The 26,871-nt window shown below is 39.0% G+C and overlaps 1 protein-coding gene across 2 annotated transcripts in view; it reads left to right on the plus strand.

Annotated features, from left to right (window-relative positions):
- UST (uronyl 2-sulfotransferase) overlaps positions 1 to 26,871 on the plus strand; it is a 149,496-nt gene that overhangs the window by 3,589 nt on the left and 119,036 nt on the right. The window contains exon 1 of one of the 2 annotated variants that reach the window (XM_068184925.1): positions 17,606 to 17,648. The exons of the other annotated variant lie outside the window; for it this stretch is intronic. Coding sequence (XP_068041026.1) covers positions 17,621 to 17,648 — 28 coding nt within the window. The 5' untranslated portion in view covers positions 17,606 to 17,620. Of the gene's footprint in view, positions 1 to 17,605; positions 17,649 to 26,871 lie in introns of those variants that run through there. 2 annotated transcript variants of the gene reach the window in all.

Genomic DNA, 26,871 nt, shown 5'->3' on the forward strand with positions numbered 1-26,871 from the left:
TGCTGCCTCTGCAGACAAGTGGGATATACTTTGGGTACTGAGGTGTCTGTTTGCATGCAACCTCATTAAGTTACTTTATACTTCCTTGGTCTGCAGTTTCATTTGGGTTGTCAAAGTTGATCCACGTGGGTGATGTTGCTGAACATTTTATTTTTAAAATTTTTTAGAGTGGTGTGTACTCCTTGAGGTATCCAGCTGGGAAGGCTTTCAAATTAAGAACAATTATTTTTTTGTAAATAGAAGGCTTATTGTCTTCCAGGGAGCTAACAGAACTGCTTGAAGGAATAGGTATTGGGCATCCTGTCCTGCTAACTACTAAAGCTATACATGTAAATGTGTGTCTTGTACAGTAGCGGCAAGTTTCATGACATTAAAAAAAAAACACTACTTTTTCTCCCCTGAAGCCACAGATTCAGTGTATAAGCAGCTCTTTCCTTGTAGTCCTTGCAACCCACAATTTATGGTGTTAAAATTCACATCTCCGAACAAAAATGAGCAGTTAGTTTGTAAACCATGTTTGCAATGTGAATTTTGCAGTTTCCCTCGTTGTATTTAAATCTACAGAAACCAAGGAGTTGCCTAAAGGGAATATTGATTTCTCTGTTTTGTGCCCTACATAGTGTGGAGGTGTCTTGTCTGACTTCAGAGTTTTTTGTTTGCATTTGCAAGTTTCAGTGCATTGCCCATGTTTAGTTATGTTATTGTGGGGGCAATGCTTGGATTTTTTTACCTCGTAACTTGAAAGGAAGTTCCTGAGCAACAGCACAAAACTTCAATAGTGATCTGGACAGAAATCACACCTGCATCAGGCAGGTGTGTGCATAAGAGAAAATCAAGACAGTGTGACAACGCTTGGTTTGAAAAACTTTCATTCTTTTTATTAGGTCTGCATCATATGCTGTGGAGGAGGTATACATTTATTTTCAGAGGAATGAAGTGTGAATGTTTGCTAGTTCTATTAACTTTTCTTTGGAGGTGGGGAAGATGAATGTGTTTTCAGAATATTCAGACTATTAGATTTTTTTTTTTGCTCTCCCAGACCAGCTTCTGTCATGTCTTGTCCATATATGCCTGTTTTTGTTTGGTTGCCATACTGATTGGAGAGAATCTTGGAAAAATATTATGGCAGTTTGTAGGGTAGACAATAGCTGTATTCAGTATTTCCACTTGACATTGTCATTTCTTCTCTTTTATAGCAAAGTCATCCTGAGCAAATGAGAGGAGAGTAGTAGATATGAGGCTGTGTTTTGTTATTTATCCTGTTCTGACTTCAAGCTCTCTGTAATTCAGAGTTTAAAAGGTCTGTGGGAAGATGGTGGTTTCTGTTGTCTGTTCTCGATGTGGCTCACAGTGACAGTTTCAAGCTTCACACTGCAGTCATCCCATCAGGAGGGATCTAGAGCACTGTTTTTCAGCATGAAATTATTGGGGAGGGCATAGACATATGTGAGTTATTTTTGAAGAATCTGTGGAAGATCCTTAAAAGTGTATCTGTTGCCAGTAGGCTTAAATTTGCTATATGGGGGTGCATACCAGTCCTGGACCAAAAACGAGCTCCAAAAAACAGGAAGGTTTAAAAACTGCCAGGCTTTCCAGTAATGACATGCAGTATTGGGATTTGCATAAATGAGGTCTTGCTTGTTGAATCTGCCAAGGTAATCCTGGCTCACTAATTGAAAACCAACTCCAGCAGTGGAAGGAAGTGAGAAGAGTCTTCCCTTAGATGAGTAAGACACAAATCGTAAATCTTGGACAGCCCAGTGGCTTTTGGGGAATGTGCTAGGGACTCCACTCCCCTGCAGCTGCAGTGGTTTTACATTGCTTTATTCTCTTTTGCTTTAACTTGTGATTACAGAAATGAGAATTTCTAAGGGCTGGTAGCAACCCTCTAATGGCTAATAAAAACATAAAACCTTTGTATCTTCAGTATTTGATGTGCAAACTTGTTCATGTCAATTAAAACATTTCCCCTGTTGAACTTGCCAGGAGCCTGTACAACAAGTACACTGGTTTGGTTGCATGTGAGAGTTGCCTGTCCTGTGGTTTCGTATGAAAGGCAAAAGTCTTAAGTGTCCACTTGTGTTCCTCAAACAATTTCTGTGTTGCTCTCCCTTGTCATGACACTGGAAGTTCTCAGGTATTTTGGCCAAGATGGGCCTGGTAGCTTTAAAGTTGTGTTTATTTTTGGTGCATCAGGGAATATAAGCATAAAAGAAGCAGAAAGAAATCTGAGTATTTGGGGAGGTGGTTACAAAATTCTTCAAAATATTTAAAATGAAACAGCAAGTGAAACTTCTTATTTAAATCGAGCTAGTATGAGTTGGCTTTATTTTGGTAGGGTGTTGCGGCTGGATTTTCTTGTTTGTTTGGTTTGGTTTGGGTTTCTTTTTTTTCTGACCTATCTGATTTTTTTCCTGTTAACCTGTGTAAGAGAGGGACAAAAAAGAAAACCCGACTATCCAAAGGAAACAGTTAAAGTGTCAGTGTTTTGTATGCAATTTTTTATAAGCTGTAGAAGGGAGGGACAACTGTAGGGGTTTTTTGAGAGGAATTGATTGCATTTATATATAGAATGATGTAAAGTGCAGAATTCTTCAGGGCAATCCTTTCTAAAAAATAGAAGCACCTACTATGCTTTGTTTTTGCAGGTAGACAGCATGCTGCCTTTACATGGCCAAAAAGGGCATGTGGATCATGGATTCCTGATCCATCCATGTTTTGCACATGCATGGATCAGGAATCCTTTACGTTTTTGAGGGCCCTTCAGGTGTGTAAGTAGGAGAAACACACTCAAGGAAAGACAGTCAGGTCTGTAGGTGAGACTGACTGTGGTGTCACAATACCCATTTCTGAGATGCCTCAGCTTTTAAAAGGGCCTGGGTTATGTTCTTATTCACAATTTTTTTTTTTTTTTGGCTTATTGTTCTCAAAAGAGACAGCTCTTCTGTACTCTAAAGCATTTTGGTTTTGGTCTGACTTATCAGAGGATTATTTAGTTGCAATACACGTGGAATTGATTACATTTCAAAATTCATTAACACTGTAGGGAACTGAAAGGTCAGTTTGGAAGCTGCTTCCTAAAAGCCTTGAAAAGAGATGATCTGACCTAAATCACAAGTCTGTATCTAGCTATAGCTTTCTTAATTAGCTTTTCTATCCTCTTTGAACTTCCTCATTTTGCTGTTGTGAAAGCCCTGTTTTATCTTTTAGATAAAATATATCTGGACTTCCATTTAGGTTGGTAAACTCTCAAAGTGAGCTTCTTCGGAAGACAATAGAGGAGCCTCATCTCCAAGCAGCTTTTGTTAAAAGACTGCTCATCACTCACAGCTTGTCTGATGGTAAGATTAACAAAGCTTTGCCTAACACAAGGTGATATCAGGAAATACTCTGTGGAGAACCAGAATGCATCCAATTTTATGATCAAGGTCATAAAACTCAAGCCTTTTCCTTTCAAAAAGATTGAGTGGTCTCTGGACTACATTGTGCTGGCTGGCTAAATCACTCTGTACAATGAAGTCATAGCAAAAAGTGCTTGTGTGAACGTGTTGTGATAATATACTAAATATATTTGGAAAATTAGATAGCATTTATTCAGGAATGTATTTTCTGCTTTCAAAGTCAGGCTCCAGTTTGGGAATCAGGAATTGCATATAGGTGTCTGTGTACATGTTTCTTTTTCATATTGCTCACTTTGTCATTTGGCAAGGGATTTAAAGGATTAATTCAGTCCCTGATGAGAGGGAATAGTACTACATCTTTTTCAAAAACTTGATTTATATGGCTTACTTTCAGGTTACATGTCAGTGTGGTATATATACCTGTGTGAGAACAAGTCTGCTGATTATAAGGGTTGTTTCACTTGGGCCTGAGGAGATGGGAGAGGCTTCAGTTCTCTACCCTGACAGACTTCATGTGACATTGAACACATCGTGTAGAAATTCTATCTAACCCCCTTTTGTCCAAATGACATTTTGAAGATTAATGTGTGACAGAGTAGGATAGTCTGAGATAATGTGGTGGTCATAGCCACAGAAATACTGAGGAAAAAGATGCTTCTGATAAACCCTTTTTTTGTGTACAGGCTTTGGCTGTGTCAAAGAGATAAGGCAGATAGTGTTGGAAGGGAGCTCCTGTATAGACTCAGGCAAAGTCAGTGGTCCAGCTGCTTTCCTTTCAAGGTTGTCACCACTGTTGGCTATCACAGTCTCTGTTCAATTTTACTTTGGGAGTTATTATATTTGGTTTCCAGAGCCTCATCAAAGGGTTTCAATTTTTAGATGTGTCCTCATCTAGAAGACTTCACGACCACAGAAGTTATCAAATAATTTATTTCTTGTTTCCCGTGGTGCTGCTTAGACTTGATTTGTGAGAATGCAGTTTCTTGAAGCGTTATTCATCCTAAGTGGATGGTGAGTTCTGTACTGGAGAGTAGTCAGCCAAAAGGGATTGACTGTTATGAGGAAAAAAGTGATTGTTGCAGTGATTCCCATATTTTCATACCGAATTAGGGAGAAGGAAGGTTGCTTACTTGGGGTTTTACAAAGACTGATAAACATTCAAGGGTGCTAGAATGAGAGACTGTAGCAAAAGTAACTCCTACAGAAGCTTCAGCACTTCATGCTCTCTGGGGAAAATAAAGGCTGTCTAATTTTTCTCCCCCTTACCGCTAATAAGAGATTTGAGATTAATTAACCTCTGTGCTAGCTCTATGGCACTGACGCCTGATAAAAATTGTTTTGAAATCAGTAGCACATGTCAAAATCACCAGTGACAGTAAGTGGAAGTTCTTAGTTCACTATTTAAGCACAGGGTTCTTTTAGCAAAGTCTGTAGAACATACAATGAAGGTGTAACAGAGGGAATTGGATTTTACACGATTTTTGGCGGGAACATTCTGTAAAATGGTTGGGCAGGTATCCTTTTCTCACTCCGTTTTCACATGGTAATTGGTCCTTTCTCTCACATAATTAAAATTCATATGTTAATAAAAAGTGTGTCTGCTGTCTCTTGTGTCTAGGAAAATTCTGGGGTTACTGAAATTGCTCAAGTGTATTTTGTATGATAAGCACCACATTTTTTTGGACATAAATTTTGAGCACATAAGGAAGCTCTTCTTTCAGGGTGGTTTTCTTAGTTTCATGGGCAAGTACTTGCCCGTACTTCTGGCTTTGTTAGCTTCTGGCTCCTGTAACCTATTCAAGAGAAGCTGGATGTTTTGTTTTCATAGTTGTCCCTCTCTGCAAAGACAGATTTTCAGGTAAGACGTTAGAGTTTGTTGTCATCTTGGACTGGACAAACAAGGCTGTTGTAGGGTTTTTTTTTGAAGATGTGACTTTGCTCCTGCTGCTGACCCCCTGTGAGCTCTGTTTAAATTGCAGTGGTGTGAAAGAAAGCCCTGTGTTTGATCTGTTACAGGTACAGCCAAGGGGGTCAATAGCCACTCTGTGCTCACATGAGTGTGTGTGAAACACACTTAAAAAATCAGCTACTGCATTGTTATGTGGGGCAGATAATTTTTGAGAATATTTTTATTTGAGTTGTCTCTCCTGAAGAACTGGGAGGCAGGGGGAGGTCCTCCTATCCCCCTTCTGTGCTTGTGCTGGGGTGTTTTTTTTTTCTTTTTTTTTCTTTTTGTTGTTGTTAGTTGTTGGGGTGTGGGTTTTTTTTTTTTTTTTTTTTTTGGTTTGGTTTTTTTTTTTGTTTGTTTGTTTGTTTTTTTTGACCAGTAAGTTTTGAAGCTAGGGCTTGCAAGGGTCTGGGTGCTGCTCATTCATACCATGGGGGCAGGGAAGGCAAGAATTCTTTTGAAGTTGGCAAGAATTAAGTTCCTCTTCCAATCTTGCTATAAGATTCTTGGTCTTCTCAGCTATTTGTCTGCTTTTCTTGCCTCATCAGTGAGGGAAGAGAGCCATTTCCAGGCCATTACAGTGTATTATAGACATGATACAAGTAGGATCAGCCCTTTTTGGAGATGCCAGTTGTCTGTAACCTATTAACAGTAACTTAGAAGGGAACACCAAGCTGGGATAGGCTGCCACTGCCTTTCCCTGGGCAGCAGAGGTGCTTGCCTGCAAGACCTGGTTTTTCTGGTATAGCAGTGGCTCCTCAAGCTTTTAGCTTATGTTTTTGTTTGTTGTTTTTTTTTTTTTTTTTTTTAATTTTCAAGTGAAAGCTGTGGAAAGTGATGACATGATTTTTTTTTTCCACCAAGAAATGTTTCTTCATCGTTATTGGTGAGCAGGCAAGTAGATTTCCAAACATAACTTGTGTTTATATAATGAGGCATTTGTTTTTCCTTGTTTTAGAATCTGGGTTAGAGGATGTTTGGAGACTGGAGGGGTGGATAGGAAGTGGAGAGCAATTATTTGACTGAAATTTATTTTACTCTCTTGCTCTTTAGAGCTGCACTGAGGGAAGCAGACCCTGTTGTGTTGAAAATGGATGTTCGGCTTTGTTTGTAAGCATGGAAGCACAAGTGATTAGGTTTGTGTTACGGTTCCTGAGTACTAATGCTTTCGGAATAGACATTTGGATGCTTGCCAAGACTTGCTACTTATCATACTTAATGATTCAGAGTAGAAGTCATCGGGAGACTGGATGGAGATCATAGTGCCTGTGCTTATTTGAATGAAGAAGCCTTACATCTCTGCCATAAGTAAATAGCATGTTTCAGCACCCCTGAAAGTGTTTATTTTAAAATCCTCTGCTGATCAAGTGGATGGTTGGTTGGTTCAGTTTAATGTAGCTGCCCCAGAGAGAGGATGCCAGCATAACATTGTATTCTTACAAGGTTACTAACTGCTAGCAAGTGACAGTTCTGGAAGATGAGCTGCTGGTGTCTGGTTTAACAGTTGCTAGTCAAGGAGATTTGATTTATTATTTCCACTTTTTTTCTTTTTTTTCTTTTGTTTTCCTGATGTGGAATGTCCTGGGGATTTCTGGGAGAGGACTTGCTCCTTATAACTCTTCTTGTAGTTTACTAATAGATAACATAAATAAAATACATACAACAAAGTTGTTAGAATAAGTGACTATTTCTTAGCATTGGCTTAATTACAGCTGGAGACTATTGTGAGGCTTCTGTCATTGCTTGGCTTTTGAATGTAATGGCAGATTTCTTTGGAGGATACTTTGATTTTCTCAAATATCTTTACATGGTGTTTTAGCCCAGATTTCAAAGCTTGCTTTTGAAATCCAAGTTCCAGTTACATGTCTTTTTACCTTGTAAAATACCCTAAGATTTGGGAATTCTTGTGCAGATTAAAGCTTGCATTGTTTCTCTGAATGTTCTGGGTTTTTTTTTTTTTTTTTCCTCCTATCCAGATTATGAAATTTTGTGCTTTTCCTTCATGGCAGTGTCTTGTGTTGAAATGGGCATGAGTCCTGAAGAGGTTGGGCATGGGAAGCCTTATGATGTTTTTTCAGAAAGAGTTGGAGAATTATCTCACAATATACAATTTTGGGTTGAATTTCAGAAGACACAGTAATTTTGTGAATATTTACGGTAGTTGATTAATGTTTATGCCTCTGTTTATCTTATGGCAATTAGGAGGAGATTACATCAATATTGGCCAAACTTAATGCTGTCTTTTTGTTCAGTCTTATTTTTTTGTTCTCTTATTACCTTCTAAGAACCTCTTTTGCCTTCTGCTGTCCTTGTATTTACAGGTAGTTTCCCAGTCCTTTTGTTAGTCCATTCTCTATAACACCAAACCGTGTTTAGCAGATGATGATTTCCCAGTCATGAATTGCTGGTGATCTTATTTCCTTCAACCAGGTTTTCTTTCTTCAGTGGCTTGCATCATAGAGCAAATACTCTTGTCTTTTTTGCTGGCCTACATCTAGAGAAGAGCCACCTGAATCTCTGCATTGAAAATCAGAAAAAAATGGGATCTGAGAAGTGTCCCATAAGCAGACCATGCTTTTGCATTCTTAAAAGGTAAGGAAAACGGCTACTGAGGTGCTGTAAAATACACAGAAAGATCTTGGAGAAGCGATGCTGGTAGACCTCCTCTGTACAAATTTTATGAGATTACAGTTAGAATTTGCATTTAGATTGGTCAATACAGTGCCAAGAAGAGGTTGTTAAATAGGAAAGAACTATAGGGAGAGCATGGGACAGACAAGTGTCTTGAATAGAAAAAGTTATACAAGATTTAAACTGTGCATGGCTTGTCTGTAAGACCTTTGCTCCTTGTTTCAGAGGTTCCCTCTGAAGTCAGCAGGGAGAGACAGTGGTATCTCCAAAGACTAACTCAGGCTTCTTATGTGTCTGTGATGGCAGAGCCCCTAACTTAAGCACAAAGAAATGCTTGAAGTTTGGTGGGAAGGATCTGAGTTGTTCTGGTACTTATTCTGAGAAACACTCGTTGATGACCAGTGGTAGGCTTCCAAAGAGAAGGTGGAGAAGGATGGGAAGGGGAGAGAGGAGCTGGGAAGTTAAACTGGAAAGATTTTTAAATAGAAAGGTCATCACTTCATGTCAGTGGGTCATTGAAAGCTGAGTGCTTAGGATGCATAAAATAATGACTACATAAGGCACTGGGAAAATAGCACCGTGGGTGTATCTGTCCCTGATTGATGGGTGGATTTGGTGCCATATTTGTTTCGCCCTAACTCTTGCAGTTCCATGGAAATGGTGTGTGACAACAGCTTTGATATGATCTGAAATGTTGCAGCGCATATTGTAAGGCAAAGGCTGTGAAATTGCTGACTTCTCAGTTCCTTTCATGTCTACAGCTGATTGTTCTTTTCCTAGCAGTACTTCCCCATACAAATGTGCAGATTTCTTTTGTGTTGCCTGTTGGGAGATAGCACAATAAGAAAATTAGGGTGAATAACAAAACAGCAGAGCCTAAACCTTATCACCTGTTTATCTGAGGCGTTGTGGCCTTTTTGTGTAAGGGGGGGTTGGTTTGGTTTGGGGCTTTGTTTTGAGGGGGAGGATTGTTTTTGTGAAGTAGTGATTTTCAGAAGTGTGAATAAATGAAAGCTGAAATAGAAAATGCTTCACTGTTTAACTGTGAGTTCTCTACCTTGCCTCACTATTAATGAGCAAAACCTATCACTTAATATCATCCATTCAATGATATTTTTCTGGGGAATCAGTCAAATTCAACATGAGTTATTTAATCTTCTGATGAACAGCCTTACTTCATTAGGCCTGTTGCATTTTCCCTGTCTAGTTTTGAATCTGATACTTGTCTCATCTAATCAATGAAGCAAATTTTGGCAAAGCTCTGTGATTCTTTATAGCTCAGCAGTTGTCTGTTTTTTGCGCTGTGCTACATGGAAACAGCTGACAGCTTCAGTTCTTTTTCCTCTGCAACTCTTTGGTTATGAATTTTAGAAGCTGAAAGGCTTTTAAGTAGCATATAGTATCTTTCACCTTCTGACCCCAGCTCAAATACAGCTGAGGCTGGCAGTAACTGGATCTTATTATTACTGTGCTGAGGTGTTCAGTTAGCTGTGTGCAGTAAGTTCATTGAGGTGGTTGTGACACTGCCACTCCCCTCTTTGCTGGCTCAAGGATACTGCATGTCATGCCAGTGAGAGAGTGTAGCGCCAGTAGAGGATCCAATGGCTTTTATGTGGTAGGGATCCCAATGGGCTGATGCACTTTTCTCCCTCTTTCTAAATGTGCTGTGCCTCTAGTGATGGTGTATGTGCTGCTCATGCTTCGTGCAAGAGGGACTTGAGATTCAGAAAGATTTTAATGAAGGTTACAAAGCTTGGGGGTGGGAGGGGAGGCATGGACCCACCCATCCTCAAGATAAAAGCTGTGCCTGTATGCTGAATTTCTTTGTACTACCCTGCTGCATAGTTAGGCCTGTTTGTTTGGAGCTATTGTATCAATGATAAGTTTGTTATTTACAAAAAAAAGGCAAGCCTGAAATTTTCTGCTCAAGTGTCCTAAACAAAGAAATTTTTCCATTCTCTGTAAAAGAAGCTACTAAGTGTCCTTCTTGCTTCCTCTTCACTCAGTCACTACTGACTGGAGGGTTCAACTCTGATTTTTTTATCCTCATGCCTCAGTTTTCATCTAGCATGTCAAAGAGGAAGATCATTATTAACAGTTTTTATTTCATTTAAAGGGCACAGAGAGGTGGTGTGCCTTTGGTGTCATTTGCCGATTAATAGCAGTATCAGGAACAGAGTTATGGTTCTCTGCACTCTTAGAAGGGCAGGGATTTTCTGAGAAACCTGTGCATCATGTCCAACAAAACACTTCTACTTGCCCTTACTTCAGCACTCGCCTGCCTCTCCTGGTTGGGGTGGTTAGAGTTTGTTCAGTTTGTGAGTTTTATATCTGTACAGTGTTCCTGAAAAGTAATGAAGTTGTTTTTCTGAGGGGACTTCTGAGGCACAAGGTAGTTCAGGGAAGTGTGAAAACAAGTCTACCAAAGTGTATGCAGCTTTGCCCAGCAGAGCATCCATCCAGCCCAGGCATAGAAACTCATATTTTCCTGTCTTTGAGGAGCTGCATTTTAGAGTCTTTCTTCACCCTGTTTCCCTCATCAGGGAAGCCTGCTCCTGCAGAACTGTGTGTTGGGCTGACTCTCAAAATGACAGGGAAGCATGTGGGAGGGAGTGATAGCTGGGAAAAGAAAAATTGGGGTGAGAGAAGCAGAGGTTGCTGGGCAAAACTTTCCTGATTTAAGCTAGAAAAGCATACCTTTTAATCTATTCTGCCTAAAATGAGCTTGTGAGAGACAGGAATAGTACTGGGGGAGCAGACAAGTGATAAGTGGCATGTTAAAGAACCTATTCCTATTGAAAAGTATTTCTTGCTCCTTTCTGCAGCTCTCTTCAACACCTGTGTGGAATTTGCTCACCAAAGACTCTACTATGAGTGGAAAAAGTTGTATTTGTGACACGAGTAGATGTTAAAACAGCTGCTTTATACAGACAGCACAGCTTGAAAGCTGTACAGTCAGCTTCAGAAATGTTTCCTTAACTTACTTAGTCTCAAGACAAAAATCGTTTTAATACAAAGGAACTCATAATGCAAGGGAGTTGATTTGCTCAAGCAAATTTTATCCATCTGTTAAGCACTGTGATTATTTTAACTGAAATTTTACATCCACATTTTTACTTCATTCAGAGGTAATGCTTGAAGGTATGAGAAGAATGACCAGAGAACCTGTTCTTGCACTCTAACAGAATCATTACCATGCCACGAGCACAAAATAATTATGAAACTGAAGGCAGATCAGTTCAATGGTTGCTGCTCTTGCAACATGATTGTTTTGGCTCGCAAAGCCTGAAAACAGAAAATTTTCATACAGACTACTCTGGATCCACATCCAAGCTTGAAATCTAATTGTTGTGAGAAATAAATGTGCTGGTCTCAGGCAATTCCTTTGTGAATATGGTCAACATCAAAGAAAATAAGAAACCCACACTGATTAAATATATAGTTAAGTCTGAGATAAAAATGACAGGTTTAGCTATTCAGCTAAATATAATATGTAACATGGCCCTCGCTAAAAATATTTCCTTACTCATACTCTATAAATAACATTATAAGTATGGTTTATACTTTCTCCAAACACCCATTTTTCACTTCTGTTCTAGAGCATTTGCACTCCTTATCTCTGACTGCACTGGGTCTGGCGAAGCATGTCCTGTTTTCAATTAATCTCTTTTACTTGCTTTAGTGGCCAGTGAATGGTTCATGGGGAGCCTTTAGTTCCTGATGGCACATGAGCAGTGGGATTTCTAAGTGCAAACCTGTATGTTGCATTTGGTCCTATTGCACAGAGCCCTGTAATACTGTGCCAGTCATAGCTGTGGTTTGGCAAATGCTCCTGCTCAGCTGGGAAAGGAGGTGGGAGGCAAGAGCAAGGAAGGGGAGAATAGCAAGCATTCTTTCACTTTCCTTCCTTCACTGTGTTTATGGACACTTAGAACAAAGTGATGGTAGCACTAATGTGTTCAAACTCCTGAAGCCACACTTATTGGTGAACCACAAAAAGCAGTTTAAAGAAAGTATAAACTCATGGAATGTTATTTTCTGTTCTCTCGCATGTATTGCAATTTCTTTGAGAAATAAAGAGAATTGCTTTACTGCCTTAATCCTGGAAAGAAAAACAAATTAGAATTGGGAAAGTTTGTAGCTGGCCATGGAAGTCAGAGTTTGCATTGATGGTTCTTACGTTAGTCTTACCAACTTCAGTCTGTCTGTGACACAAAATTTAGGATCCTGCTAGGAATTACGGTTCAGTAGAGCCTGATATTTATTTTCTTCTACTAGAAATAATAGTGTGTGACCAAAGTAGGATTCTTATACTGGCATACCTTGAAATTTCTTAGCATTTGCATTTCATTATTTAATATTATTTTATTTATGTAACTCTATCTAATGTTTGTTTTATTTGGAGATCAGTCTGTAGTGCCATATTTTCTTTCTTAGGAGGAGGGCATGCTAGATTTGTTTCATGAATAATAATATTTTTCCTGCATGCATTTTAGTGTAGATGTAGTTCAGAGCTTAAATGCTGTGTTACTACACAACTTTTTCTGTAGGAGAAATAAGACAGTCTCCTTTTGGAGAAAACAAGGTCAGTAATAGATATGTATGAATATAAAAATAATATTCCAGGTTACACATAGTTTTATCAACATGGTAAGGATGCCACTTTTCATGCATGACATGAAGCTGAAGCGCATGTAATAAATTGTTTAAGCCTTTTCAGCTTTCTTCCTTACCTTGCTTGTGAGAATTTGTGTCCTCCCAGTAAAGTAAAAATTAATAAGGAATGGATATAAAGAATTAAAACACTTACCACTGGATCCCCTTTATCCATGGGGTTCAGGTGAGACAGTTTTGATGTTTCTCCTGCATCTGTGGTAATAGATAGCTATTATTGAGCAAGGATTAGAGTAATTAAATTCTGTTGATAAGAAGAGTTAAATAACCCAGTAGACTGATCCAAAATACTTTCTATGTGTTTCATACAAGTTCTTCTCAAGGTGGAAATGGCCAGGTTGAATGTAGATACCAGTGTACCTATGAAAAAATTGTTATGATGTGCTGTTGAAAGTAACTTTGATTTCTCTGGGTGCCCTCCTCTTGGAATTTGGGAGCTCAGGCAGCAATGAATGTGCTTTGTGCTTCCAACTGCTTAAGTATTTTCATGCGTTGTTGCAAGTGAACTCAATAATGGCTTTCTGATAAGCTCTGTATTGAATTCACCCTGGGAGGAGTACAGAGACAGTGTTCAAGTGTGCAAGGATGGGCTTAGGACAGCCAAAGCCCGCCTGCAGTTGAATCTAGCAAAGGATGCAAAGAGGAGCAAGAAGGGCTCCTACATCCGTATCAGCAGCAAAAGCAAGAGCAAAGAGAGTGAGAGGCTGTTGCTGAACAGGGCCTCAGAAAAGGCTGAGGTACTTAAAGCCACCTCCACCTCAGCTTTAATGGTGAGATTTGCCTTCAGAAATCCCAGACGTGGAAGAGCCATTGCCAGGGCCAGATTGTTCCCATTAATACCCAGAGCCATGGGACAGGAGACAGTAGTGACAGGTTGAAATACCGGAAATTCCACTGAAACATCAGAAAACCCTTTTCATGTAGGGGTGATTGAACACCAGCACAGGTTTCCCCAGGAGACACAAAACAATTCCTGATCACCCTGGTCTGTCTGGCCCCACTCTGAGCAGGGGATTGGAGTGGACCTCTGCTGAGGTGCGTTTCTGCCCCACTGTGCAGTGGGACTGTGTGCCTGAGATTTCATGGCATGTGCTGTCTTTTTAGAAACTTGGTTAGGAGTAGGAGTGAAAAGTCAACTCTAGTGTAAAGTGTGGAACATGATAGACGTGTTGCTGATTAGTGCCAGTTCTAGGAACAGAAGTAGGGTCCTTGTGTCAGTCTCAGTGTGAAGGAGATTGATATGTCAAAATTGCATGTCACATTTATGAATCACTTACAGGACTAGAATTTTTTCCAGGACTCTGGAAAATTATTTTCTAGCAACTGATTAATTAACATGCAAGAACATAATTCTGGTGTTGCAAAAGGAAAGGTAAACTACCTGGCTGCTAACTGTATAACTTCAGACACTATGAATCTTACTTGCTAAGTAGTAAGCTAGAAGGTGGAATATGCTGCTGCAAACTTTTCTTGATCATGGTGTCCTTTGTACAGGTTTCTTTTAGTGGCAGTGTGAAATCTGCCTCTTGTCTTGCATCGTATCCTTCTCAACGAAGGAGAGTGAGTGGCTAAAGAGAAAAATAAGTAGTGACTTCAGTAAAAACACATGAGTTTGCTTTACGCACAATTAAATATCCTGTTGGACTTGAGCCTAGGAATCAGGATAATGGATGCTTCTTACATACTGTAGCTGAAAACATTTAGAAATGGGTTTTATTAGCTTCTGTATGTATTCCACAAAAATAAGGTTTTCCAAAAAGAGTCTTGGATGATGTCTGAGTGTGAGGGAGAGAAAGAATGGATAGCTAATCCAAGAGAGAATGCATATGGTTGTGCTGGGAAGAGAATGCTCTTTAGCAATGCTGGTTATCATTTACTACTTTTAGCACAATTCCTTTTTCCCCCTTTCATGGTATGTTTTCCCTCTTGGGTCAGTAGGAGAGCAGTTTCTTAGAACAGGGAAGTAGTACAGTAAATCCATTGTGCCTCTAGGATGTATTAACTTCAAAAGATATGATGCCTCAGTCTTCTAGAGAAAGATAGACAGAATCTAGCCTGCTTGTTTGTTGGGTTTTTTCTCTTCTTACTGCAATGTGATTTTATCTTGCAAAGGCACAGTCTAATTCTTTCAAGTGAAAAATGTTGAAGCAGATTTGTTTCAATGAAATTGATACCTCTGGCAAGTTGGATCTAATTCAGATGGCTGTGCCAAGGATGGAAGTCCTGAAGCTTAAGGAGACAAAAGAAAACAAAGAATTTTTTCAATTAGAGCTTAACTTCTTAAAAAATAGAGCAAACTGAGCTTAAAATTACATGTGAATTGAGAGCTGTTGTGTTAATTTATTTACTAAGATGCGCAGCAATATTCTGAGATTTTCCTTCATTCAAATGACGTTCATATTTGGCACTGTAAAACATTCCTATCTAAAGGAAATTTTCTTGGTTTTTGTAGCACTTCTGTTTGCTGGAGTGAAGGAAGAGGAATTTGAATACTTGTGCATTCCTTTTCCTACAATCCCCCTGTAACTGTGTGTGTTAACTTGATCTTGTCAACTGGCAAAGAGATTCTGAAGAAGTTTTAAAGCACGCTTTTTAAAGGGTCAAGACTGATAATATCAGGGCAGGCTCTGATATCTTTGCAGATCTTTAATGGATGCAGTGATGTTGCAAGTTGACAAAGAATTCATTTGAATAATTTAAGACATAGATTTGAGTTATGTAATTGCACTTTAATTGATTTTTCTTAATCTTGCCCGCTCTCTTTTCCTCAAGTATCTAAATGGATTATAGAAGTCTTACTTGTGATAGTCTCCATGTAAACAGATACCAAATACTTTTAAAAGGTAAAGACCTAGGTTTCTACTCTCTGCACCTCTCCCCACTGGGTTGCCTGCTGATTGCTTAAACCTCTGAAAAAACTGAGTAGTGGGAAAAAGACAAACCAGCTAATAGTCACTTCTCACCCTTTAACATGGAGTCTGCTGCTGAATCACCACTGGATGAGGGGTGAAGGAATTCTGAAAAAAAATCAACAGCCCAATACTAGGAAGCAAAGGAAAGTAAAAAGAATTGAATACTTACAAGATGCCTGGTGACCTTAGCAGAAGGGTACCTGTCTGGTAAAATTTTAATCAAGTAGATTAAACAAGAGGGTAGTAATTCTCAGATAAGGGGCCTGTTTAATTTTCCTTTAAAACATTTTGCCACACCTGGGAGTGGGGACACCCCCTCTTAGCTGCAGGCCATACAAAATGTGCATTTCTTTTAGTGGGATGCATTGTCCTACTTAAAAATTGAATTAGTAGTTTTTCTGTTTTTTTCACTCCCTTTGATGCAAGCCTCAATTACATTAGTGGGTGATAGCACCCAGTCTGCAAGCACAAGGCAGGCCAAGAGGGTCTTCTTGAGAAGGAGGGGGAACTGTGGTACTGCACCTCTGCCCAGCAGCTGTTTAAAGCTGATGATTCTTTGCTCTAAAAGTAAACAGTGGCAATAAAGAGAGTTGGGAATAAAGATAAACATTGATACTATAAAGTGAATATTAAATCCTGCTTTATATTGTAGGCTTGTATTCCATTTTTACAAGGCTGTGCTTTGTTGCCCTGTGGAACTAATACAGACTTTTGCGAGTCACAGGAAATTTTCCTCAAGTAACATTTGGGTAAGAGTAGATTCTGAGCATTTTGAGATGGCAACTTTTTGATACACTCGCAATGAGCATTCATTTAACCACTGTGCTTGCTTTTCTATTCTATGCCTTCTTGGGAAGGCAGGAGCATAAGCAATGGGAGAAGAATTTCTTCTGAAGTTGCTCTGCTAATTAAATATTGGTCTGCTTAATACACATACAGTACCTTACAATGTGACTTAGTTTTACTATTTCAAAAAAAAATACTGATGGGACTTCTTGTTGTTACATATAGGAGATTTTTTTTAATTAGTTGTGCCATAGTGGGATTGTAATTTCCTTACAAACTGAAGGGAAGAGGTTGAAGTTGAAAATCTAAATAATCAGAGCAATGTTGTGGTAAGCAGTGCTTAGCAGAACTGATGCTAAAAACCTAGCACAAATATCCTAAAAGGAATGTTTGAGACCAGAAAGAGGTAAGGGTCTCAAGATAATGTTCATATTTATTAAATACAAAGTAAAGATCATTAAATGCAAACTTTGGTTTTAGATAGAAAATAATTTACAAAGAAGGTACATTTTATAGCTGTAGGGAAGAATGAGAAATTACTGGAGTTTCAATCTTATTTCTGATAGTATGCTATTCCCTGCGCCGCATGAACAAGTATCTAGAGAAACAACTATGAATCAAATGGTATTCCAAAAAGTTAGCAGTGTTTAAAGCTCCAAGGAGGAATGTTTTAAATTGTAGGAATTTTTGGATATCTCTTTTGCTATTCTGTTAAAGAAATAATTTGAATCTTGTATCTTCGTTTGAATCTGGCTTTCTGTAAGTAAATATCAATATGGTCTGTTAATTTTGAAATATATTGAAATTGTCATCACGTAGTTGACAGTGACTACTAACAGTTAAGAAAACCCCATGATCTAAAGAGAACAAATAACTACTGCTTACTGTTGGACTCTCATCAAAATCCTTCTCTCTCTCTCAAAAATGCAGCTGACTGTAGCTGCCAGCTAATGTACAAACAGAACCGAGAGAGGGAACAGCTGCGCTCTGAAAAACAGCATAGCTCAAAGGCAGCAGCACCCGCCTCAACTCCTCTGGTATTTGGTTTCAGGCTAGAATTCTATATTTTGGGGTACTTTATATATGTAAGTAAGCTTTTCTAAGGGATCTGTAGGATTATGGGTTTCTCAAAAAGGAAAAAAAAAAAGAGTAACAGCATGTTGATTTTAAAAGTAGCTTAATCCCATTTTTTTCTTGTACTTTTAACATTTCTTACAAATTTCTGTAGCAGTCAGTGTTTGTTGAATAGGGTTTGTAGGTCCAGTATTATGCAGATAGCATCTCTGAATATACCTGGTGAGTGCATGTTGGGCAAAAAAGTCCTATGCCTGGTTCACGTGGCAGGTACCTAATAAAATATTTCTGCTCGGTGGGCTTCTATGCTGTGGGAAATGGGACCCCCTTATTGCAGAGCAAATAGTGTGTATCATGTTTCAGGTGGGACTGGAGCTAAATCTGCATGTGGCAGATATAAAGACAGCAAGTGGTGGCTAAAATTAGGTCAATTACACTAACAGACAAAAATTAAAGTGGTGAGTATGAAGAGTGGTAAGTATGAAGGTGTGCATTCATGCAGTTTTTTGTGTGCATTGTGGTGTACCAAATATCATTCTGTATCTCACTGAAACGCACATAGAGCTTGTTATAGAGAAGGAAATTTGTTAGACACTAGAAACTTTTGACAAACTGTTCTAGTGAATGTAAATTCAATATTGCCATAAAATTAAACTCCAGTGACTCTAGGTTTTTGTGTAGTAAAATGTCCTTCAGTTACTACTCTTTTGTCTCTATTGCTTTTGCGCGTTTTGCTCCAGACGACACGATAGAGTATCTTATTTTTGAACTCCATAAAAATAAGCTTTAATGCTTTGTTTGCATCAAGCCAAAAGAGCCTTTATTTCCTGTTTGTTATGGTCTAGCAAGTGGACTGTATTTTAGAAAGGGTGTAACACTTGTATTTTCTACGTAGTATGACTATAATTTTTTGCTCAGGAAAAAAAGTGTATTGTTTTGATTTCTTAAGAGGTAATTTGTTTCTGGGTTCGTGTTGCAAAGTTCTGGTTTACTGAGAGCGTAGGCTTTACTCTTCCTAGGGAGTATATGGTGTGTTGTTTTCTGCATAAAACCTGGTAATTTTCAAGGGCAAGACGATTGCAACTTGTTTGCTGTTTTTAGAAACTTGGGTGTTGTTGTTGCCAAGCATACAAAGTAATGTTGTACATTGGTTTTTCACAGGGACAGTAACATGGAGCCAGAATCTGTCTGCTCCTTCCTAAACATGTTGCTTCTGGGAAGTCTTTCCTTGCTGGGAAGGTGGCAGGCAAAGTCTGTCCTCAGCCTTGCTGCACTGGTTCCTTCACTTCACCTGGCTGTGGGGCACCCTGTGGTCAGAACAGTGGACCTCATCATGGAGTGTAGTTTTAAGGACTATTTGTCTGATCTAAGACATTTAAGTTCTCCTGTAGATGAACAAGTAGCGTTAACTTGGTCGTTGGTAGTGAGTCTTTCAAGGGATATGTAAAAAATAGGCATCTGGGTTTAGTAATGACTGCTGTGAAACAGTACAATGCATTGTGAACTTAATTGAAAGTGTATTTCAATTGACAGTGTCCTAAATGAGTCTCCTGAGATCACAATTATGGTAGTTTGGGACAAAATGAATACTTAAGGTAAACTTACTTTTAATTAGCACCATTGTTTGTGCTTGCAGTAACATTGGATTTGTAACATTTGATAGTTTAGGAAGAGAGGGAAATGCCTCATAGGAAATCTGTATTTCTTATATGAATACAGATGGTATTATCTGAAGAAAGAAAATGACTAAGTATTTTTCTTTGAATTCTATTCATAGGGAACGAAAAGAACCTGACTACTGTCCACTTCTAGTTTTCTGTGAAAAGTATTTAAAAATGTTATGACAGGTGTAATCATAAAAGTTACACTGAAGAAATGTTGAGGAAAAGGAAAAGAGAAGGTTGGCAGTAGCAAGATAAAGCTTTGAAGGTTTTTCAGGAATTACATCATTTTAGCTTTATTCATATTTTAGTTCCGAATCTTTGTTTTCTGTTACTTCAGTATTCTGGAACTGTAGTGACTTGGGAATTTTGTCTGTTCTTGAGTTTTAGCATGCACTCAGTTGTTGTCTTCTGACATTCTGGAAGTTGGATGGCTCCTGGGCTAGGTACATCTTGGACAAATTAGAAAGCTCTTAAGTTTTGTGAAATTATATCAATAAAGTAATACAGATTTTTGTAGTAAATCTTCTAGTAATACTGAACAGCTGGGAAAAAAAAAGGAAAGTTTTAAAACCAGAATAAACAGAGCAAAATATTGAGCAGATTACTGTTTTGGACATGCTGTGCCATGTTTTCTGGTAACTGTGGGCCATGTTCTGGTCATGGTGTCTGGTAAGCATCTCCTGTAGAGCTGGAAGAAGAGTGATGGGTGCTAAGGAAAGCCAACTTCCCTTGAAGTATACCTGGGGTGTGTGTTGGGCTGAGGTTGCCTGTCAGAGCTATGATTTTTCTGGTGGTGCCAACGACTTGCTTAGGAATAGTGTAATCAGCATTATCTGTTGAAATATTGAGTTATTTTAGCTGAATAATACTAGCTGGATGGGTGCTGAATAATTTTTGCTGGCTACTGCAGAATAACAGGAGATGCCATTGTAGGCTGTGTGTAGTTCTTCCACTGTTGAATGCTACCATGAACACTGAAAATGTCTTGTGGGCTGTGAGAGGAAACACACAAGAACTTTGTGGGTTATTGACCAGGATGTGTTTGTTCAGTCTTGCCAACAGTAGAACTAAGCTACATGCAAAATCCTGGCCTTCCTCCAAAACAGCTTGTGCCTCTTGTGCAAGGTTCCCTATCTGTTCTGGGCTCTGACTGAGAGTCTGGACAGCTGGCCAGTGCCTCTTACAATGGCACTGACTGCATTTGGACCAGTACCCCCTAGCTCTACATCAGCTTTTTTGGGGGTGTATGACAATAAGTTGTTGTATATTGCAGTGAGTTTTGAAGCTGTTGACAAGGTCCTTGGGTTTGGGGGCTGAAGAGGATGCTGTGCCATGCAACACCTGGATGCCTGCACCAGTCCTGAAATACACCAGGCATATGTTCTTCCTTCCTATCCTAAGTCATAGAGTTACCAGTGGCAAACAAGCAACTGAACAGACTTGCTGGGTCACTTTGTGAGATGTGGAATAAGCCATGTGCTGGCTAAATATAGAACATGTAAACTGTATTTACTTACATTTAACTTTGGATAGATGCAGATGTTGGGAGCCTGTACTGGTGAATTTTCTAAGCAAAAAATCTCCTGCTTGTCAAAAAGCAAGAGATTGGCCTTGATTATGATACCAGATCCCTTGTGTCCTAGCTGGTTTCATCATGTTGCTTCAAATTGTGTTAATACCTGAAGGCAAAAGTAAATGTTTGCTAGGGTTTGGGGTTTTTTGTGATGATAATAAAACTGGGAATTTAAAATTCAAGAAACCTGTTACATTGAATGACCGAGCCTGTTTTGCAAACCTTGAAAATGGCATTTACAAAAACTGGAGATGATAGACTGAATTTAAATTTTGGAGATGCATTTTAGGTTGGTGAAACCTGATTACAACAGACTTCTTGATTTGAGTACTGCCAAGTTCCCTTGGAGGGCTGTCTTTGTCTTTTGACCTTTGAGATGTCAGATTTTTTTGGTGCATTATATGGAAGCATCAAAGATATGTGCATCAAATGGTAATATTATGGAAACATTTGTAGTATAAAGCTAAGACTGAAAGCAATGTTCTGTCATGTGCATCTGCCCAGACACCAAAAACATTTGCAATACTGTGGTTAAGATGTTTTCTTTCAATTTTTTTCCTGCGTGTTAGGGCTGTTGACGTTTTAGGAATTTTTGTGGCAACAGTTCAGTGGAGGAAAATATGATTAGAGACTTGGGATGGGGAGACAACCCACGTCCTGTATATACCTCTGCTACTGGATATATTTGGTATGCTCTTTAAAATAACTTACCTTTATTTTCCCTTTCGATAAGCATATGGGCTAAGCTGTTTGTTTCTGACTAGTAAGCCACACTCTGGTGGTTCTAGATCTGTCATTACTGGAAAGGCTCTGAACACAATCTAACCTACTCTTTTGGCGTTGCCTGCATTGGACTGAAATAAGCAGCTTTTAATAGCACATATCAGCAAACCTGCCTGTTCAGAAGTTGTTGACTTTGTCTTCTTACACTTGAATTTTAAAATTCAGCTGGAGCTTCAAGATGATATGGCATAATTTTCTGTTTTTTTCTGTTTGTTAGTTCTTGTATTGTCAAGAGTAGAAAGTTAGAAATAAGTAAAAGAAAAAACTAATGCTGAACCAATGCCAAGTTTGATTAGTATTTTCAATGACACAAACAAGATGTGTTGTGTGAGGAGACTTTTCACCCCTCTCATGGGGGTGGTGGCCATCAGCAAGTATGGAAGCCGCTGTTCAGCAGAAGTCTGCAAGCTTGTGATGTTTTCTTGATACAAGTGACTTTTTTTTTAAATTGCTGATCACCATACATTATTTACAGATTGAAAATAATGAAGTAGAGAGCAAAAGTTAAAGGAAAAAAAACTTTTGATAAATATTTTGGAAGTATCTGAAGTAGGTTTTATTGAAATGGAGATTAATGTCTGTATCTCTGAGGCAGCTGTGGCTCTTTGGTGCATTTTGTACCAATTGGTGCCTCTGTGTTGATTGAGCTGTAAGGTGAAGGACTGAATTTGGGTGTGTGATGGTCTTGTGTTGAGTCCCTGCTGTATCTGTTTAGGTATAGGTGGAGCAGTAAGCTGTGAACACTAGTAGCAACAGTAATAGTGGTGAAACTTTTTGGGGCAGGTCTTTTAACTCCTGGTGTTACCTGAACAACAGCGTGAAATTATGCAGGGAGTTGGCGTGGGCATAGCCAGCTGAAATTTCTGCCGTTGTATTTTCTTCTAATAATACTCATGATCCATAAAGAAATCACTACATTGTAAGAAGATACTAAGCTATTAAGAGAGCATCCAGAGGAGGACAATGTAGATAAGCCAAGGGCCTTGAGGGGAGATCATGTGTTAGGAGTGGCTGAGGTCACTTGGTGTCTTCAGCATGGAGGAGGCTGAGGGGAGATCTCATTGAAGTCTACAACTTCCTTGGAGGAAAGGGACAGACACTGACCTTTCTTCTGTGGTGCTCTGAGGGAATGGCCTGAAGCTGAGTCAGGGGGGCTTAAGTTTGAGGTATCAGGAAAAAGTTCTTCACCCAGAGGATGGTTGGGCACTGGAAGAGGCTACCCAGAGAAGAGATCACAGCACCAGCCTGTCTGAGTTCAAGAATCATTCAGACAATGCTCTCAGGCATAGAGTGCGACTCTTGGGGATGGTGCTGTGCAGGGCCAAGAGATGGACTCAATGATCCTAATGGGTCCCTTCCAACTCAGCACATTCTGTGAAATAAAGCTTATAGGCTTGTTCCTAAATGTTCTTCTTGAGGTGCTTTTATGGAGACCAGCTTACTGGGGAAAAAATTAACTAATAATATCAGGTAGATTGTCCAGCTGCCAAATAGCAAGGACAAAATTGTAGAATGCTATTTTAATATTTCTCTTGAATATAGCTAGAGATGTGAGGGATGTAATACAGAAATCAAAGCTAGGAATACCGGAGGGTAAGACCCTACAATCCAATTCCCTACTACTGAAAGCAATTGTCTCCTAAAATCAATTCAATAACTGTTTTAAAACTAGGTAGATTTGTTTACTTCTGCATTCTTACTGAAAACTTGTCACCAAACAACACTGCTGTGATGTTTAGAAAATTTCTCTCATACCCAACTGAAACTTTTTGCTCTGGCTTCTTTATTTATCTTTGGTTTTGTGCCACAATCTTTTTGTAGTTTAAATAACTCTTGTTTCTATGAGCCTGTAAAAGCTAATGTAGCCTTCCCATTAAAAAAAAAACCCATAACCACATTTTTAGTTTCCAGCAGGACTTTCTCCTTTCCTCTGATGGTGCTGGTAACACCTCTTGCACCCGTTACAGCATGAATTACTTTCTGGAAAAATGGACAATAATGTTGCACAGTACTTTATCTATAACCTCACACAAAGCTTAAGTGGTGTTATTCCTTCCTTTTTCCACTTGGACATAACTTTCCTGAGGCACACTATGTTCCTGTTTGCTTTTTTAGCATTCATTTTCATCTAGATATGGGCTTGTTGATCAATCTGTTCCCAGGTGGAAAGCTCTTGTCCTGTTAGGGAGGATTTGTCAGTGTGAAGTTTTCTAGCTAGTTGCATCTCATTTTTGTTAGTCTAATCCTCAGCATTGCCACAGTTCTGCATAGATCAAGTTGTAATCCACCTCTGATGACAGTTCCTTCCAGCTTTGTGTCACCAGGGAGCATCATTATGGCTGTCCTAACCTTTGTTCCAAAGTAATTACCAAAATGATGCCATTTTGATTATAGTCTGCAACATGTCCAAACTAAGGTGGTGCAACTTTTGGTTCTTACACAATTACAAACTTCTTTTCTCTCTTTCTTGAGAGAGGGCAGAGGGCCAAATTCTGTTGTGTTTTGGTTTGGTATTGATTTACAGTAAATATATGAAACTGTAACAATTTTGTATTCCTTTGAGTATCAGACTAAGATCAAACAAGTTCTTCCCTTTCAATTTGCTATTTCAGTTATTTATAACTGCAAATTTATTTGTAATATATGAACACACAAATGGAAATCATGTAAGTCTGAGATGGATGACAGCAGGGACACTCTTAAGATTACTAATTTGAACTAGGTAAGTGCTGCCATTGCTTTTCCCCTCTGTTTCATGTGTGTTTTCTGCCCTGTACCTGAAGATGCTCTGTGGCAGCTTTTGTGTCCAGTGCATTCCTCCCACAACCCTGGTGGAGCTCACAGAAGACCAAATTTGAGTTCAAAGGTTGACATTCATGCATGACTGATTGCTCTGACTGGATCTTGAAAGATTTGTCAAGTCATTAGTTATTTATTTCTCAAGCAAAAACATGAAGCACTGTTATTTTTTAAATTAAATCTAGTACATGACTGAACTAAAAGTATTTAATTTTTTTTCTAATTAATTTTAAAATATCGCAGTAATATTTTTGATAAACCTCATTAAAGGAAGATTGGTTTTGTAATCCACAATTTTAGAAGATCGTGGTGAAGAGTAGGATACCTGAACTAAATGTGAGCAATACTTCCCTGGCATGGCAGTTTCTTTGTCTGTTGTTTGGATTTAGGGAAGGGATTGAAATGTTTTTTGCCTTAGTGTGCTGAAAAGTCTTCTTGTTGGTATGAAGCCATTTCAACAGTTGCTATAAGATCTTTCTGAATCTGTTGATTTCATTTATGAATAAATACCACAAGAAAATATTAGTGTGTTAGGTGTAAACTGCTCATCTTTCCCTTTCCATGTATGAAATATAATGCATCTGACTCTGGATATTATTGGTTGCCTTCAGAAGACTTTCTGAGGAATATATGGAGTCATTTATGTGAGATATCAAAGTATCTTTCTTTTCATCATTAAAAAAATGTGACATACTTCTAACCACTGACCTCTGTCTCCTCCTATTTTTGTATGTCTGCTGAGTCAAACGAACTGTGCATGATGAGGATCAATGTTTCTACCTCATAAAACCCATGAGATCGGATCTATTATGGAAAAGAAGGACTGCACATCTGCAAGGGAAACTTTGTGTAGACCTTTAACGTGTGGGTGGTCTGGTTTCCCTCCTGGAGTTTTCCAAGGTTGCCAAAGCACCTGAGTGTTTTATTGCAAAGGAAAGCTTTATGATGTTTTCTTGTGCTGAAAATAGGAAGCGTTTGTCCCTGAATTTAGAGGTAGAGGGAGAACTAGGATGAGTTTCATTCTGGGGCAAGAAAGCCACGTTAAAGAAACTTGCAAGAATGTTTTGTGCGAGATTGGCCTAAATCAGCCTAATTAGGATGTAGCCCTGGAATGGCTGTATCAGCTCTTGTCCCGCCTGTTGAAGTAAGCAATGATAACATGGCAATTGGCTGCTGGAAAATAACATCTGCTATTAGAAAACTTTCTAAAATGTCTGAAGTGTATTTGGTTTGCTTTCTTACAGCAGTTGTTTCTGTCTGTTAAATGATATAAAAGCTGTCTAGATGCTGGGAAGTGCTTTAAGTTTTTTGAATGATGTGAGCAGTCTGCTCTCTACTTCTGAAACTGTGCGGCAGGTTTGTCCCATCAGGTGCTCTTGCTTTCATCCTGAGCAGGGAATTAGAGCAGCTGGCAGTGTCTTATCTGATGCAGAGAATTTTGTGCTCAAGTAGGTAGAGAATACAGTACAGAGTCAGTCCTTGTTGTAACAATCCTTAAAGTGTTTGAGCATATGCAGCTTTGGCTTTTGCTTGCTTATGTGCTTCTCTTGCTTACTTGCATGCGGTGAGAAAGATTTAAACAGCAGTGAGTCTGGATCAGCTGTGATGCTTCTGTCAAACAGTTGAAGGCCTCCTCTCTTGAAACAAGATTTTTACTCTTTGCAATAGTAACTTTGCAAGTTACTATTTCTTTGTTATTAGTTTTTCTAGTATAGCGTGGCAGAAAATGGGGGGACTTTGGAGTGCCGTTTCCTATAATGGTGGTTCTCTAGAAATTGAGCACTGTGTGAAGCCAGCAGAAAGCTCTCCTGCTATTAGTGTGCTGGTTGCAGTTGCTTATGTAATAGGTCAAAGGGGCCTGAAGATACACAAAAAATATGAGACGCACATGTTGGGTTTTTCATAGTTAGGGGATTAGGTAAGACAGTAACAATAGCAACAAAAGGCAATAAACTGTAAGGCTTGCTGGAGTCCATAGGCTGTGGGGTTTCATGCATGTGCCTAAAGGTCTTACTGTAGATTCAAATAATTTGCCTACAACATAAGGACTGTATAATAATGAAAGTTACTACTTCAGTTAATGTTTCCCAGCAGGAATAAAAATTTGAATCCTTTATTTAGGGAATACCTATTTCAATAAAATGCTGTCACACTATTGTACTCAGGAGGTGGGGGAAGAGGTGGTTGAATTGGCTGTTGCAGGAGAAAGCTCACACAGATGCAAGAGGAGATGCTAGGAGATCAAGCTGCAGAGAATGCACTTGCCATTGTGGCAGGTCCTCTCAGGAGGTGTGATACTTTCTTTCCCTTCCCACATCCTGTGTGCAGTCTTTGCTTACACAAGTGATTTTGCTCACACTGACAGACTTACCCTGAGAACTGCGATGGTGGTTATCCCATGGCTACTACTATTTGTGTGTCCTGGTTTGGGCTGGGATAGAGTTAATTTTTTCCTAGTAGTTGATATAGTGCTGTGTGTTTTGATTTAGTATGAGAATACTAAACACACTGATGTTTTATTGTGCTAAGTAGTGCTTAGAATAAGTCAAGGACTTTTCAGTTTCTTTTTAATGAGGATGATGGCTGAAATTTAAATATGGGAAGGAAGGAAGAGGGGGGAAATGAA

This window comes from Anomalospiza imberbis, chromosome 3, assembly GCF_031753505.1.
Source record: "Anomalospiza imberbis isolate Cuckoo-Finch-1a 21T00152 chromosome 3, ASM3175350v1, whole genome shotgun sequence".
NCBI classification, from domain to species: domain Eukaryota; kingdom Metazoa; phylum Chordata; class Aves; order Passeriformes; family Viduidae; genus Anomalospiza; species Anomalospiza imberbis.